The sequence below is a fragment of the Pituophis catenifer genome, unplaced genomic scaffold (genome assembly GCF_029215685.1).
Source record: "Pituophis catenifer annectens isolate HBS135680 unplaced genomic scaffold, rPitCat1.0.hap2 SCAF_3, whole genome shotgun sequence".
Lineage (NCBI taxonomy): Eukaryota > Metazoa > Chordata > Lepidosauria > Squamata > Colubridae > Pituophis > Pituophis catenifer.
In genome coordinates this window covers 111,910,746-111,927,514 of record NW_027256883.1, presented here as the reverse complement: position 1 = coordinate 111,927,514, position 16,769 = coordinate 111,910,746, and the positions used below count along the sequence as shown (strand labels likewise).

The window sequence follows — 16,769 nt, the reverse complement described above, 5'->3', positions numbered from 1 at the left end:
TATTTATTATTAATTTTATTTCTATACCGCCCTTCTCCCGAAGGACTCAGGGCGGTGTACAGCCTGATTAAAAGCACAAAGACCGACAAAATTTAAAAATAATTAAAATTATTAAATGATAGGCCCAATTATAAAACCCCAAATTTAAAATCCCATTTTTAAAAACCAATTAAAATCTTTATATTGATAGCCCAGCCTGGCGGAACAACAAGGTTTTGAGGGCACAGCGAAATACACGGGGATCAGAGATTTTACGAATTTCTGGGGGCAGTTCATTCCAAAGGGCAGGGGCTCCCACAGAGAAGGCCCTCCCCCTGGGTGTCACCAGCCGACATAATTTGGCCGATGGCACCCTGAGGAGACCCTCTCTGTAGGAGCGAACTGGCCGGTGGGAGGCTACTGGTGGCAGAAGACGGTCTCGAAGGTATCCAGGTCCAATGCCATGGAGCGCTTTAAAGGAGGTAACCAATACCTTGAATCGCACCCGGAAGACCACTGGGAGCCAGTGCAGCTCGCGCAGAAGGAGTGTCACGTGGGCACAACGAGTTGCACCCATAACCACCCGTGCGGCCACATTCTGGACCAGTTGGAGCCTCCGGGTGCTTTTCAAGGGGAGCCCCATGTAGAGAGCATTGCAGTAGTCCAGTCGGGAGGTGACAAGGGCGTGAGTGACTGTGCGCAAGGTGTCACAATCCAGAAAGGGCTGCAACTGGCGGATCAGGCGAACCTGATAAAAAGCCCCCCTGGCCACGGCCGTCATATGTACTTCTAAAGACAGCCGTGCGTCCAGGAGGACGCCCAGATTGCGAGCCCTCTCTTCAGCTACTATTTTTCACTGAATAAAATGTTTGCTAATTAAAACTAGCCAGATATCATCTGCGTGTCTATACACTGAAACTCTACACCACAATTGCTGTCTTAGCTATTTTATCTTTTCTCCTGTGCTTTCCAGCATTTGGTGGTCATACCAAAGCTATTTTAGGTACAGCTGTTGCCAGGATTGCTGGTAGCACATGTTGCTGAGTGCCATCTGTTTTCTTTTTCTTTTTGCTCCAGTCACAGCCAATGCTCTCCAGCATGACATCAATTTCCCTTGTAATTTTTAAGAGAGAGAGAACGCCATTTTACTTGCTGCAAAGCATGACCTTCAAATTATGACATTCACCCAAACAACTAATCCTAAACTAACCAAAACTAATGAGTTAATGGGAAACTAATAGGAAAACAGTGTGATTCAGAGGCATTATTTTGCCCTTCCTTCATGATTTTTTTTTTCTGGGTACTTATTCTGCCCTTTCCACCTTACTGTTGCTACTGCTTATTATGTCTTGCACTTGATGCATTGATTTTCTCTTCATTTCAAGAATGCCAGATTGTTCTTGAATGTCATTGTAGTAATACATTTCACCTGATTTCTATGCATTTTGTCATTTTTGTTTTCCTTTAAAAATCAAGACCTCATTTCTTTCTTGTAACACTGCCTACAATGCCTTCCTGACAATAAACAGAAGTGAGAAAACTATACTGCATGGTAAACATTTCACAAATACTCCTCTGATTACTCTAAAATGCTAATGGCTAAGATACAAGTAGCCTTCTACTCACTGATAGTTGCCCCTTATGCATTCTTCCCTTCAGCAGCACACTGGCCATCAAGAGATCAGAGTGCCCTTTCAACGTCATTCAATGATACCATCCCAACAAAGTAGGGCAAATGAGGCAATGCAGCATTATCCCCAGATAAACAAGTAGTGTAGGGAATATTTGTGTACCTGCATCTAATAAGTTCCAAGAAATTAATTAGAGGTCTTATCTAGGTGACCTGCTGCTTAAGGCTAAATTTGACACAGCAGGGACACTGGGGCATTTATATCTTGATATTGTCTGGCTTATTTTTCAGGCAGTCTGTGACATCAAATTTAATATCACAAGATATATGGAGAACGTGTGTGAAGTTAACTTTCCTTCGTAACCTTGAAGGATGTGAACTAAAGTTTTGGATACAAAGAAATGGTAACACAAGGGACATTTATTTTTTCTCATGACTTTTATCATAAATTTCCAGGATTCAACTTATTTCAAACTCACACTAGTAGAATAGAATTTTTGTTATGGTCACTGACCAGAATTTAAAACAGAAACACATAAATAAAAAAGTAAAATTGAAACAAGACAAAATATTACAACTGGTGGTAAGCTCATAAATGAACAAGTCTGCCTAATTTTACAGGCTATGGAACAAAATTTAGCTGTGTCCAAGGAGACTGAATCAATACTGATCTGATAATAATAACTGTACATAAAAAAGATCAGAATTTCCTGGGTGGTTTACCAGGTAAAACATTATAAGGTGGGTCCTTGAATCCTTGTAGAACAGGGGTGTCAAACTCATGTCGTTGTCATGTGACCAGTAGCAGCATCGGCGGGAGGCTCCACCTACCTGCCTGGACATCATAAAATACGATCTGTGCATGCACAGAAGTGGCGTGTGAGTGAACAGGTAGCAAAGGTAAGTGAAACCCACCTGACGCTAAAGTGAGGGTGGGATGGCCAGCACATGATGCATCTGGCCTGCGGGCTGTGAATTCAACACTAATGTTGTAGACGATACAGTATTGCAAGACGTGAGTTGTAGTTTCAACAGACTTTTGTCCAAAGGAACACAATCTCAGTTTACATGGGATTTTTTTTTGTTATAATAGCACTGTAAAACTGTTGTAGGGAAAGTGCTGAAGTCAATGCTATTCGCAATTTGGAAACCTTTACGTAGTGTATCTTACTAGTTTGTACAAAGGGGCCAACCGGTCCTCTTTTAATATATTGTTTAAATGTGTTGAATGCTCATTCTTGTAACCATCATTAAGGATTCCTCCCCAGGCAATTCAGCATAAATTAGAATAGAATAGAATAATAGAGTTGGAAGGGACATTAGAGATCTTCTAGTCCAACCCCCTGCCTAGGCAGGAATCCCTACACCACTTCAGACAAATGGTTATCCAATCTCTTCTTAAAAACTTCCAGTGTTGGAACATTTATAACTTCTGGAGGCAAGGTGTTCCACTGATTAATTGTTCTAACTGTCAGGAAATTTCTCCTTATTTGCTTCTCTCCTTGATTAGTTTCCGCCCATTGCTTCTTGTTCTACCCTCAGGTGCTTTGGAGAATAGTTTGACTCCCACTTCTTTGTGGCAACTCATGAGATATTGGAACGTTGCTATCATGTCACCCCTGGTCCTTCTTTTCATAAGACCAGACATATCCAGTTCCAGCAACTGTTCTTTATATGTTTTATCCTCGAGTCCCCTAATCATTTTTGTTGCTCTTCTCTGCACTCTTTCTAGAGTCTCAACAACTTTTTTACATTGTGGCGACCAAAATTGGATGCAATATTCCAAGTATGGCCTTACCAAGGCATTATAAAGTGATATTAACACTTCAGGTGATCTTGATTCTATCCCTCTGTTTATGCAGCCTAGAACTGTGTTGGCTTTTTTGGCAGCTGCTGCATACTGCTGGCTCATATTTAAGTGATTGTCCACTAGGACTCGAGGCAAATTAGGCAAAGAAAGAGGAGGAGGAAGAGGAGGAATATGTCCCCCAACTTTTCTCTGTTTTTATCTATTAAGCAATTATAGCAGGGGAAACCATTTGAATTGCTGTAATTTTTTTTTTCCTTTTCCATATATAACTAATAAAGATGTCAGATTTCTGAATTAATGAAAAAAAACCATTTATGATTTTTTCTATCCTATCAGCTGTCCATCAAAATGCCAAGGGCACTATTTTTTTATGCACTGTGACACCAAGATGCTGGGAGGGAAATCCACTCTTATAATCCAGGGCTTCTTAATTTTTACTCTCCCTTTTTCCTTTACATTTTGCAGTATTTTCCCTTGAGCATAATCACTTATTTAGCAGGTGCTTATTTAAACAACAGTTATATGAACTGCTGTTATAAACAGAGTAGGGATACCAAATAGTAAAAATTACACATTTATATACTGTATGACAGTTTAGTCCTGGCAGAAACTAAGAGCTCCGACACTGTAAGAAAATTAAAGTCTTAACTAAGCAACTCCAACAAATAGCAGGAGACATTTAAAACCACCATAAAAAGATTCTGTGCTTATTCCCAAAGGCCAAGATTAAATGGCTACAAACCCGAGGCTGTAAACTTCAAAAGTAGTCTTAGTAGTCTAAAAGCTTCCTGCTTGAAATGTAACAGGAACTTTACTAATTCAGGTAAATCCACAAAGCAACTGAACAGTTCAGTATCAATTCAGAATGACGCTGCTATATAGCCTTTCCTGGAACATTCCTAAAAGGCTTTTAGTTCAGACAAGATTTTTAGAGTACAGCAGGATGTGGTTTCTTGAATGTGAAATGTTAGCTTAGAACACGAAGTTTCCTTATATAATTACCAAGTTTAGTAGCTCCCTCTGGTGGATAGTCAGGAAACTGACCCTCTGAAGGAACACTCACGGTACGCCGGAGGCAACGCCCTTTGGTGGGCTCTGCTGGCTGCTCTTGTCCTCCTTCGACTGCTACCTGTATATGAAAAGAATACAGGAATGATACAATTTTCAGCTTTCAATATAAATAATTGGAAGAACAACTTATTTTTTCTAGTTCAAAAGTCTTTGCTATTACCCTAATGCATGTTAAAGATCATAGATATCTGAGCCAAGATTTAACTCTGTATGATTAGAAGGGTACCTAAGGCCTTGGACATGCTGTGCGTAACTCTGGGAGTCCCTTTTCTAAATTATATGTTCTTTCAACTGTAGTTTCTTCTTTCAAAAAAAATTTACAGTGATATAATCAGTGGGGATAATGATTGTGGTTGAGATGAAAGCAATACGCATGCATGCTCAACCACTATCAAGATTGTGGCCTATAGTGAGTTTGTTTTGGTATCTTCATACGAGAAATTTTAGACACTGAACTCTAAATTCATTTTTTTGTCTAGCTTCTATGATTGCCTTCTGATATATGAAATGTGGTTCAAGTTTATTTTTTCAACTCTGCAGTATAGAAAGCATGATATCGGATTTTTATCCTTCGGGCAGTTGAGCTGTCAAATGAGTTGCATATATAATATACTGAAAAAAACAGCAAATTATTAAGCACAAAAACTGAATTATAATAGGATGAGCTTTTGTAAAATGAGTTTAAATAAGGATTTTCAAAGTCATGATCCAGAACTAGCAGCCTGAAATTACAATATTGTTCCATGAAACATTAGGAAATCTCTAGTACAAGATGTCCAAGAATTGCTGATGAGAAGATTATGACAGCCTTGTGTAAAAACTTTACTTAAGAACTTCAATTATTTCCTTCATTTTGGACTTTTAGCTAAGATGTCTGTTTTCAATCGGACACAATTTTGACAGTGTCAAACCGTTTAAATTACGGTTTATGCTTGTTCTCAGTATATATTCAAAGTGACAGGTATGTGTAATTTCATAGTATTTATGAGGGTTAATTATTAATTTGCAGTTTGTTTATTTCTCCCATCAAAAGAATGGAAAATCTAGCAAGACATTCGAGCAGTGTAAAGCTTTTTCCAAACCATTTCTGCAAAAATGCATCAACTTCTAAATAATTAAGTGGGAAACTATCAACTGGAACTAGCTTACAACTGATAAATTGTCTCACCACTTGCCAATATTTCTCTAGTAACTTTAAAACATTTCAAGCTCTAGTCAGACTTGTTATAATTGATTACAACATAGAGTTATTTTTTTATACAAGGTGTGAATCAGAATGCCAGCACTACTCTCTTCCCAGATAAAGATTTGCAGACCCTGTATGGCCTAAATCAGAATTAGGCAAGCGGATTTGCACTTGCGCAAAAGGATTTCCCTCCCAAAATAGCAGTTTGGTGGTGGACGTAACTGGAATGACTGAGCAATTTGGCCCCTTGGTTTCAGATTCTGTAGAATATCCAATGCCACCTATGTAATACCAGTAAAACAGAGTCTCTCTTGACCCCGCCTGTGTGTCTTCCAAAATTGCTCCGTGGTGAGGACACAAGGGAGGGAAATCCTTTTGCACAAATCCATTTGCCTAATTCTGATTTAAACCATGAGAGACTGCAAATCTTTATCTGGGAAGAGAGTAATGCTGGCATTCTGATTCACACTTTGTATTAAAAAAATATGTGAGAAGTAATTTCCTGGAATGAAGCATGGTTGGCAAGAAAAGCAGTTGGGAAGCAAGCAGATCTCTGCTGTTCTCAATTTTCTGATTCAAAAGTGGTAGACTATATTCAATTTGTCCTCCAAGGATCTATTCAGATGCCAGGAACATTCAGATCAGCTTCCCCAAAAATATGTATAACAGCTAAAAATTCGAAGACTTTCAGTGCTACACTACCCATGGCAAACACTAATAATGCCAAATTATGGGTGTCAAAAAGATTGTCTGGTTTAAAGAGCTGCCGATGGATGCTACATGAACACCAACATATACTCTAAATCATCTTTCTCCCTTGAAATGCTTCACACCTCTCTTACTTTTGTCTAAAAGCAACAGCATGAGGGTACAGTTGAAAACTTTACAATCAATCGATCTGCATTTGTTATGGTCTATAGAGCAGAGATTGGCTATAATTTTTAAAAAGAAGCATAAAAATATAAAATAATATATATAAAAGTAGTCCTCACTTAGTGACCATAATTTGGACCAGCGGCTCGGTCATTAAGCAAAGTGGTTATTAAGTAAAACCACAACCATTCTTCTTTTTTTTTTTTAATAATACTTTATTGATTTTAAAAAAAAAATTTAAAAAGAAAACATCAAATCTCCATTAACATCTGAGGTGTCATGCGGTTACATATTTACATTATGTACATATCAAGTATCTTCAAATCTATCATTATTAGAAATAGACATATCCTTATAATCTCGTTCTATTATTCCACCATTTGTACCACCTTTCCCATACTGCCTTAAATTTTGAATTCTCATCGTCTTTAAGAGCACTTGTTAATTTTGCCATTTCTGCGCATTCTAGGATTTTATTTATTATTGTCATCTCTGGAGGGGTTTGTTTGTCCTTCCAGTATTTTGCAAAGGTTAATCTGGCCGCTGTTATAACATGTATAGTTAATTGTATCTTGTCCTTAGAGAGTCCATCTCCCATCATTCCTAATAAGAAGATTTCGGGGGAAAGTTTTATATCTTCTTCCACTATTTCTCGTAGCCAGATTCGTATTTTTGTCCAAAACTTTTTTGTCTCTGGGCAGGACCACCACATATGAAAGAAGGTGCCAACCTCCTTTCCACACTTCCAACATATTGCTGAGGCACTGGGAAATATTTTTGCTAGTCTAGCTGGGGCTAGATACCATCTATGAAATATTTTATAGTGATTCTCCCTATAAGTTGCTGATTTAGTCAAATTATAATTTCTATTCCAGGCCTCCTCCCAGTCATTGAAATTTAGCCTATAGCCAATATTTTTCTCCCAAATGCTTAGTTGATTCCTGGCTATTCCTTCTGCTCTGTCCTCGCCTAATAAGAAGTTGTAAAATCTCGCTAGCATTTTCTTTTCAATCCCCAACATAATTTTATCCAAATTGTTGTACTTCGTCTCTATACCTAATTGATCCCTATCTTTTTGATATCTTGAGCTTATCTGTAGGTAGCTCCACCAATCTAAATTGAAACCTTGATTACTTAATATTTCTCGTGATTTAAGAATACCATTATCATCTAATATATCTTTGTAGGTGCCGAATGTCAAGATATCCCTTTTATTAGAGGCAGTCAGAGCCTCCATAATTGAGAGCCAGATCGGTACTTTCGTGTAAAATCTTTGCCTAATTTCTTCCCATGTTTGAATCAGGGTCTCCCTTAATTTGTGTTTGTGGAAATATGAGTTCTTTTTATTCTTTAGGCCCCATAAATAAGCGTGCCAGCCTACCTGTAGTTCGTGGCCTTCTAACGTCAAAATTCTCTTGTTTTGTAATGTAACCCATTCTTTGATCCATACTAATTTGGCCGCCTTCTGATATGCTTCCCAATCGGGTAATCTGAAGCCACCCATGTTTCTTTTCCCTTGCAGTGTTTTATATGCAATCCTTGCCTTCTTCCCTTCCCATAAGAATTCTCGAACCTTCTTTTCCAGATCTAGGAAATATTTTTTATCAATATTCACTGGTATAGTTTGAAATAAAAATATAATCTTGGGGAGAATATTCATTTTAATTGCTGAGATCTTACCTGTAAAAGACAATTTTAACTTCTTCCATCTGTCTATATCCTGCTTTATTTTTTGTAATAGTGGACTGTAGTTATCCTCCTTTAAAGAGGAATATCTTGCAGTAATCCATATTCCCAAATATTTTATTTTCTTCGCTATCTGAAGTTCTAAAGACTTTTCTAACTCTTTCTTGTTTGTCTCTGTCATATTTCTTACTAAAATTTTAGTTTTGGTTTTATTAAGCTTGAAGCCAGCGACTTCTCCATACTGTTGTACTTCCTGGAGTAATTTGGGGCCAGATTTCAAGGGATCTTCCATTATTAAGGCCACGTCATCTGCGAAGGCTTGTGTTTTAAAAATTTCTTTCTTAATTTGTAGTCCTTTGATTTCTTTGTTATCTCTGATCTTTCTGAGTAGGATTTCCAGCGCCATTATAAAGAGTAGCGGGGACAGGGGGCATCCCTGTCTAACTCCCTTTTGTATCCAAAATATCCGCGTCTTGTCCCCATTTATTAAAATACTTGCCCTCTGTTTTTGGTAAATATTTTCAATCATCTTTCTAAAATTTGTCCCAAATCCCATTAAATCAATTTGGTTGATCATAAATTTCCAATTTAAGTTGTCGAACGCCTTTTGGGCGTCCAAGAACACTAACGCCAGCTGTTTTTCCGGGTGCTGTTCATAATATTCTATGACATTTATTACAGTCCTCACGTTATCCCTCATTTGCCTCCCTGGGACGAATCCTTTCTGATCATTGTGAATCCAGCCATTTAGAATTTTTTTTAGTCTTTCCGCAATTATACTTGTAAATAATTTGTAATCTGAATTTAACAAAGAAATCGGCCTATAATTTGCTATCTGTTTCGGGTCAGCACCTTCTTTCAATATGAGTATAATATAAGTTTCTTTCCAGGAATCTGGGATTCTTGTACCAACTAATACCTCATTAAATATATCTAACAGTTCTAATTGTAATTCTTCCTCGAATTTTGCATAAATTTCCCCCGGGAGACCATCTGCGCCTGGTGTTTTGTTTTTTTTGATTTTGGCAAGAGCCAATTTGAGTTCTTCCACTGTGATTTTGTTGTTTAACATTTCTCTCTCTTCTTCCGTTATCTGTGGCAAGTAAGCTTCCATCAGATATTGTACAGTTTTATCTGGATCGATCGCTTCCTCCTTATATAAAATTTCATAAAATTCTCTCGCTCTTTCTAACTTACCCACTTCTTTTGTCAAGATATCACCATTGGAGTCTTCTAGTGTGAGAATTTGATTTTTTTCCTGTTCTTTTTTTAATCTGTATGCCAGCCATCTTCCTGACTTGTTGGCGTTCTCAAAGTGGTAGTGTTTTGTTCTCTTGATTTTTTGCGCCAACTCTTCCTGATCCAGAATGTTAAGATTATGCCTTGCCATCATCCACTTTTGTTTGGCCATCTCGTCTCCTGGGTTTTGTTGTAATTTGCTATCCGCTTCTTCTAGTTTCCTGTTATAATCCTCTCTAACTTTCCTTTCTTCCTTATTTTTGAACGCCGTGTATGATATCACTACTCCTCTCAAATACGCTTTCATGGTATCCCATACAATTTCCTTCGCCGTGCCTTGCTTGCATTCTCGATGAAGAAGCGCTTAATTTCTTCATTTAATTTTATTATAAACTCTTTTTCATTCAAGAGGTTGGATCTTAGACTCCATCTTTGTTGCCTTCTCTTGTTAATATAGTGCCAATTTACTTCGAGAAGTTTATGATCTGTCCAAGTATTTATACTTATATCCACTTTCTTAATTTCTAGACCTAATTTTCTAGTAGTCCATACCATGTCGATTCTGGACCAAGAATTCTGTGGATTTGAGAAAAAGGTGTATTGGGAATCGTGCGGGTGTAAAGTACGCCACATATCAATTAGGTTAATTTCATTCACCAGATCAAAGAAGCTTTTTGGCAGAGGTAATCTTTTATTTCTTTTTCTCTCCCCACTTTTATAATCTTTCTCTGGGTTAACAATACCATTAAAATCGCCTAACATACATATTTCAGCATGGGCCCAACTCCCTAATTGTTCGTGTAATTTTTTGTAAAATTGTTCCTGTTTCTCATTCGGGGCATATACTCTCACCAACATCATTTTTGCATTACCTCTCCTAATTTCTACCATTAGAATTCTCCCTTTAAGTATCCTTGTACTTTAATTCTGCCTCAATTCCTTTTTTCACATATATCGCCACACCCCTTTTCTTTTTCTCTGCTAATGACACAAATAGTTTGCCAAATTTAATAAATTCTAGACAATTTGCCTCATTTTTTTTTATATGAACCTCCTGTAAACAAATTATGTCTGGGTTCTGTTTTACCAGTTTTGATAAAATTATCTTTCTTTTTTTTTTATCGTTTAAGCCATTAACATTTAAGGATAAAATTTTTAGGCCATCCATTTCTTGTATTGTGTCCGAATTCTAGTTCTTATTTGTCTTTAGCGTTACTGCTCTTACTGAAAACCACAACCATTCTTATGTTGTCACTTCAGCTTTCCTTTGCTTTACATACTTGCAAAGATCACAAATGTGAGAACTGGTTGTAAAATTACTAACTGCAAACGGTCAATAAATGAGACAGGTACTAAATGAGAACGACCAATACAGCCTTTGAGTAAATGCTGACTTTTGGCGATTGCCTGGTTTTGCTTGAAAGTGCATTATGACTTTTAAATTGATACTTCTTTTGAATCTCGGCTCCTGCCAAGAACCTTAGAAGTTAGTTCTCATGCAATAGAAAAAAAAACAACCAGATATAAACCTGTTCATTGCCAAAACAAAAATGGAGGTTATCTGGGCCTCCTACACTTTCTGGCTCCACGGACTTGCAGTGGCATTGGCAGTGGGGGGAGGGGAATAGTTTCCCATGAGCAACCTAGATCCTGCGCATGTGCAAAGGAAGCTTTGTGTGCTTGCCCGCTGTTTGCGTGGCCCGGTTCCCAACAATTCCTGGTTCTGGCTTCCTGATGTTAGGATATCATGACATTATTATTAGTAGTAGTAACAGTAAGTAGTATTCAGTTTTTAATCTAATGGGTTCTTCCAATCCATGAATCCCCCATCTTATTGTGTGCCCTAGATATTTCCATTCTAAGTGTAGCACCTTGTATTATTCTATGCTGAAGGACATCTTGCTCCCCTTAGTCCAGTCTTCCAACTTGTTTATTTATTTATTTTTATATCAAATTTCTTAACCGCCCATCTCCTTCACAAAGAGGCTCTGGGCAGTATACAATTTAATCAGTATAATACAACATTAAAAACTGAATAGTTTAGGATTAATTTGTTTGATGAAAAACAACATTGAACATTCTAAAACTACAGAAATGAAGAGTTCCAAGATGGGGAGAGACTAAGAGTTGTTAATGCAGGTGTGTGTGTGTGTGTATGGGGGAGTTCTCATAGGACCAACCAGCCCCATGTGGCTGTGTAGGCCCCTGTATCCCCCATGCAAGGCTACACAGCCAGTTTTTCATCCCTTTGAAGAAACCCAAGAGATTGGGCGCTTTCCTCCCCCACTTTGTCCAGATTGCATTGCTATCTCGCTCTGTTATCCTATGTATTGGCCAGTCCTCCCAATCTTTTTAATCTGCAAATCTGATAACCAACCAATCAATACCATTATCCAGGTCATTAATAAAAATGTTAATTTTAGCCCCAAGAAAGATCCCCAAGGAACATGCTGATCACTGCTCTCCAACTCAACCTAGAGCTATTGATGTTGACACTCTGAATGTGGCTACCCAGCCAGTTATGGAACTACCTTACTGAAGTGCCAGCCAAACCTCATTTTAACAGCTTGTCAATGACAATTTATGTGGAACTTGGCAGATATTTTGCTGAATAGCATTCTCCTTATTCAATAAAATAGTTACTTTGTCGAAGGAGACAAGGCTTGTCTCATCTGACCTATTTTTGACAAAGTCATGCTGATGCTTAGTAATCATAGCATTGTCTTCAAGCTACTTTTACAAATAGATAGTTTTATTGTTTGCTTCAATGTATTTCTGGGTATTGATGCTCACTAATGCATAATAATTATTTGGTGCTTCTTTCTTTCTTTCTTTCTTTCTTTTTGAAGTCAGGGACCATATTTGCTCTTGTCCAACTTTCTGTCACCTCCCAGAAACTCCAGGATTTCTCAAAGTTTACCAATAGAGGATCCAAATAGAGGATCCAAGAGCCCTAGTGGCGCAGCAGACTAAAGCACTGTTATTAACATCAGCTGCCTGCAATTACTGCAAGTTCAAATCTCACCAGGCTCAAGGTTGACTCAGCCTTCCATCCTTTCTAAGGTAGGTAAAATGAGGATCCGGATTGTGGGGGCAATAAACTGACTTTGTATAAAATATACAAAAAGTATGAAGGCTATTGCTTAATGCATTGTAAGCCACCCTGAGTCTCCGGAGAAGGGTGGCATATAAATAAAAAATAATAATAATTTTTTTTTAAAAAAAGATCTTTAGCCAGTTTCTTCCATATTCTAGAGCAGGGGTGTCAAACTCAATTTCACTGAGGGCCGCCTCAGGGCTGTAGTTGACCTCAGGGGGTTGGGCTGGGCATGGTCGACTGGATGGGTGTGGCCAGCTTGATGCCACTCACTGGATATGGCTGACTGGGTGGGTGTGACCAACCAGGTGGGCGTGGCCAGCTTGACGGCATTCCCCAAACTGTTGGCATGTTTCCTCTTTGCATTGGGTAAACCGGACTGAAGCCACACTGGCCCAATGTTTCCTCTTCGCACTGGGTAGACCGGGCCAAAGCAATGCGAGTAGACCGGGCCGAAACAATGCAGGCTGGCCCCTTACATTTTCCAAGATGGCCCCACAGGCCAGATCCAACCATGTTGCAGGCTGGATCTGGGCCGTGGGCCTTGAGTTTGACACCCCTGTTCTAGAGTATATTTCATCAGGGATGGGGACTTGGAAGATATTCGTGGGTTCTCAGCTTTTCTACCATAAATTATTTATCAAAGTTCCTGGATTCTTAGATGCTTATTCAAGTATTTTAAGCCTAGCCTGCCAAGACGTGTAACAGCAGAGGTAAGAAAGCATGTGTAGAACAATTGGTATTACACAGAAATCTTACACAGATGCTATAGGAGTCCATTGCAGCTGCTGTTTCCATAAAACCTTAGCTTTTTACTTCAGTCTCAGTAACTTGTTTCCCAAAGAAAAATATCCTACTATGCTGACTCCTGAACTCATTCTTCATCCCACTAGCTGCTCCATCAAGACCTGTCCATATTACTTCTCTGGCCTATGGTTCTTGCCTCAAGCACAATACCCAATTACCCAAAATACAGATCAGATTATGGCCCCTGCTTTGGGGCAAAATTAATTGCACGTTACCTATGTCTTGGTCATATACCCAGTAAACTTTGATAGTCCTTTCACATCAATGGTCAGTGAGCCAAACCTACAACCATTAAGCTTCTATTTGAAACAGCTTAGAATTGGCTTTGATAAAATATATTATTTGTACTAAGTAAAATGTCCTTTAGAATTGCATAAATTGTAAAGGACATACATCTTTCCAGCTTTAATAAAATACTAATGCATTTTTCTACATTTCCAGTCAGCTGCCTAGACTACTAAAAAAGAACAAAAGCATGGCAAAAATCTCTTTTTGTCTAAGAACATCAAAATGTTTTTGAAGTGAAATCTGTGTCATTCAATTCAGTAGCTCAAATGAGCAGCATACTGTTCAGATCTCCTTAGGCTAAAGTCTATTACTGTCTAATAAGAAAAAGAATTATAAACTAGAGAATGACAATAATATCTACATTCTTTTTTTAACTGCCGCCTGGATATTGATAATCTTTCTCTTATTTTGTTCCCATACTATTTGACTCAAAACATGAAAAATATCTACAACATAAACTATGGATCATTGGTGGATTTAAAATATAAGAATGTTACAATATTTTGTTTTATAATATCACAATAGTACAAAATTTCATTCAAAATGTTAGGAAAGGAATACTGATAATATCTGCTTTGCTAAAACACAAGATTTAATGGTGGCTACAAATGTAAATTTAATTTAAATTTTTCAGTTTTGATACTGCCCAATTCCACAATGAGTTATTCTGAATAACAGAGCTGGAAGGGACTTTGGAGGGCTTCTAATTCAATCGCATGCTCAGGCAAGAAATCATATACCACTTCAGACAAATGTCTTGGCAGCTTCTAATTAAAAAAAACAATTATTCAGTGGAACAACTTGCGTCCAGAAGTTGTGAATGCTCCAACACTGGACGTTTTTAAAAAAAGATTGGACAACCATTTGTCTGAAATGGTATAGGGCAAGGGTGTCAAACACAAGTCCTGTGGGCTGAATCCGGCCCATGTTGTGGTTAGATCCGGACTGCAGGGCCGTCCTGGAAAATGTAAGGGACCAGCCCACATTGCTTCAGTCCAGTCTACCCACATTGCTTTGGCCTGGTCTATTCGCATCACTTCAGCCTGGTCTACCCAATGCGAAGAGAAAACATTTGGCCAGCATGGCTTCAACCCGGTCTACTCAATGCAAAGAGGAAACATGCCAACAGTTTGGAGAGTGGTGTCAAGCTGGCCATGCCCCCCCGGTTGGTGACGCACACTCGGTCGATCATGTCCGGTAAGTGGCGACAAGCAGGCCACACCCACTCAGTCAGCCATGCCCACCCAGTCAGCCACGCCCGCACAGGTCCCCAAGGTCAACTACAGCCCTGATGCGGCCCTCAATGAAATTGAGTTTGACACCCATGGTATAGGGCTTCCTGCCTGAGCAGAGGGTTGGACTAGAGGACCTCTAAAGTCCGTTCCCGAATACACCAAGGCTTGCATACCTGTACCCGTGAAAACCTACGAGATATATATATATATATATATGTTATATATATATCAATATATATATCAATATATTTATATTTATATATAAATATATATATATTTGTTTTCGTAGATTTTCACGGGTACAGGTATGCAAGTCTTGGTGTATTCGGGTCTTTTCCCGTGTAAGAATGAGAGTATCTTGGCGACGTTTCGACGAGGTCCCACTCGTCATCTTCAGGCTGGTGTCTTTGGCTTTGTGCTTGTGTGAGGAAAGCATGATTGGAGCTGCGTGATCGAAATAGAGAAACACCCCCATAACATGAATAAATGCGACAATATCTCCCGCCTACTGGACATCTGGAAACTAGCCCTAGTCAACAGAAAAGTCCCAGCCACGAAGATTAACATAGGACCCAAGATAACACATGACACCACCACCAATCATCCTCACCAGATTCAAACCCAAACCCATCCCATAGACGAAGTACAACCACCATCCAGAAGCCAGACCACGGCAGCATCACCAGCTGCTGCACACCCCTCCGATCTTCACACAAAGCAAACTGACACACGCCACGAACACATGGCAAGACCTCAAACCTGGAGCCAAACCAAAGCCCGGGATGTGGCATCACAGCCATCTGCTCAGGACATTACATCAAAAACTCAGGATATCACAACACTAGAACTCAGGATGTTAACACACAGCCCATTACCCAGGTCGTTAAAATACAAAAGACTAATGGGCACACATCAAGGACCTCACCTACACAGGATGTTACGAAACAGCTGACTAATCTGCAAATATTAACTCCATCAACCAATCAAGATGTAACAACACAGGCAACCAACCCACTCACAGCAACAAAGCCAGCACCCCACACCTCCCCACCAGTATTTATAGAGAGACGGCAGCTCCGATCACGCTTTCCTCGCACAAGCACGAAGCTGAAGACACCAGCCTGAAGATAATGAGTGGAACCACACACACACACACACACACACACACACACACACACACACACACTTTAAACAAACAAACTGAAATCTATTCAAATGTTGCTAGTCAGAATACTAGTCAGAAGAAACAAACTCTCTCTTACCTCCTTTTCCTTGTTCAGCAACACAAGCTGGCTGTTGGTCAGAATACAGTACTTTGTCTCCCATATTATAGTTTCTGAATCAGGGGACTGACCACAAGATAGTCTATGAGTTGCAGGTCCTTTCACATCTGCAAAAAAAAAAAAAAAAAAGCATAATTAGAACATGTCAGGTACCCACTCAGGTGCTAAATATAGATTCAGCAGAGCAAACTTATGCATGTTTATAACCCCTGGGGCATAGTCAGGACTGCATTCGTTTAGTATGACTTGCTTACAATATTTGTAAAAGCAAGCCAATAAACAATCCCCCTCCCTATGCAATCCTACTCAAATTATCACAATTTGTTAATCTAATCAGCTTTAGCAATACTATATAGTATCTATGCCAAGAACTAGCCTGACTAGGTGGTTCAGTGGCTAAGACACTGAGCTTGTTGATCAGAAAGATCGGCAGTTCGACGGTTCAAATCCTAGTGCAGGTCTCCTGCGTGAGCAGGGGATTGGACTACATGACCTCCAAGGGTCCCTTCCAACTCTGTTACTGTTACTGTTACTGTAAACTATGGATTATATGTGAAAATTAACCTAAGGAGATGTACACAAAGC

At 39.0% G+C, this 16,769-nt stretch overlaps 1 protein-coding gene across 3 annotated transcripts in view; it reads right to left on the bottom strand.

Moving 5' to 3' along the window:
• Positions 1–16,769, bottom strand: part of RASAL2 (RAS protein activator like 2) — a 227,694-nt gene that overhangs the window by 114,331 nt on the left and 96,594 nt on the right. For all 3 annotated transcript variants that reach the window (XM_070939241.1, XM_070939238.1, XM_070939240.1), the window contains exons 2-3: positions 16,164–16,291; positions 4,422–4,548 (exon numbers count right to left, since the gene is read on the bottom strand). In XM_070939241.1, coding sequence (XP_070795342.1) covers positions 4,422–4,548; positions 16,164–16,291 — 255 coding nt within the window. The remainder of the gene's footprint in view (positions 1–4,421; positions 4,549–16,163; positions 16,292–16,769) is intronic.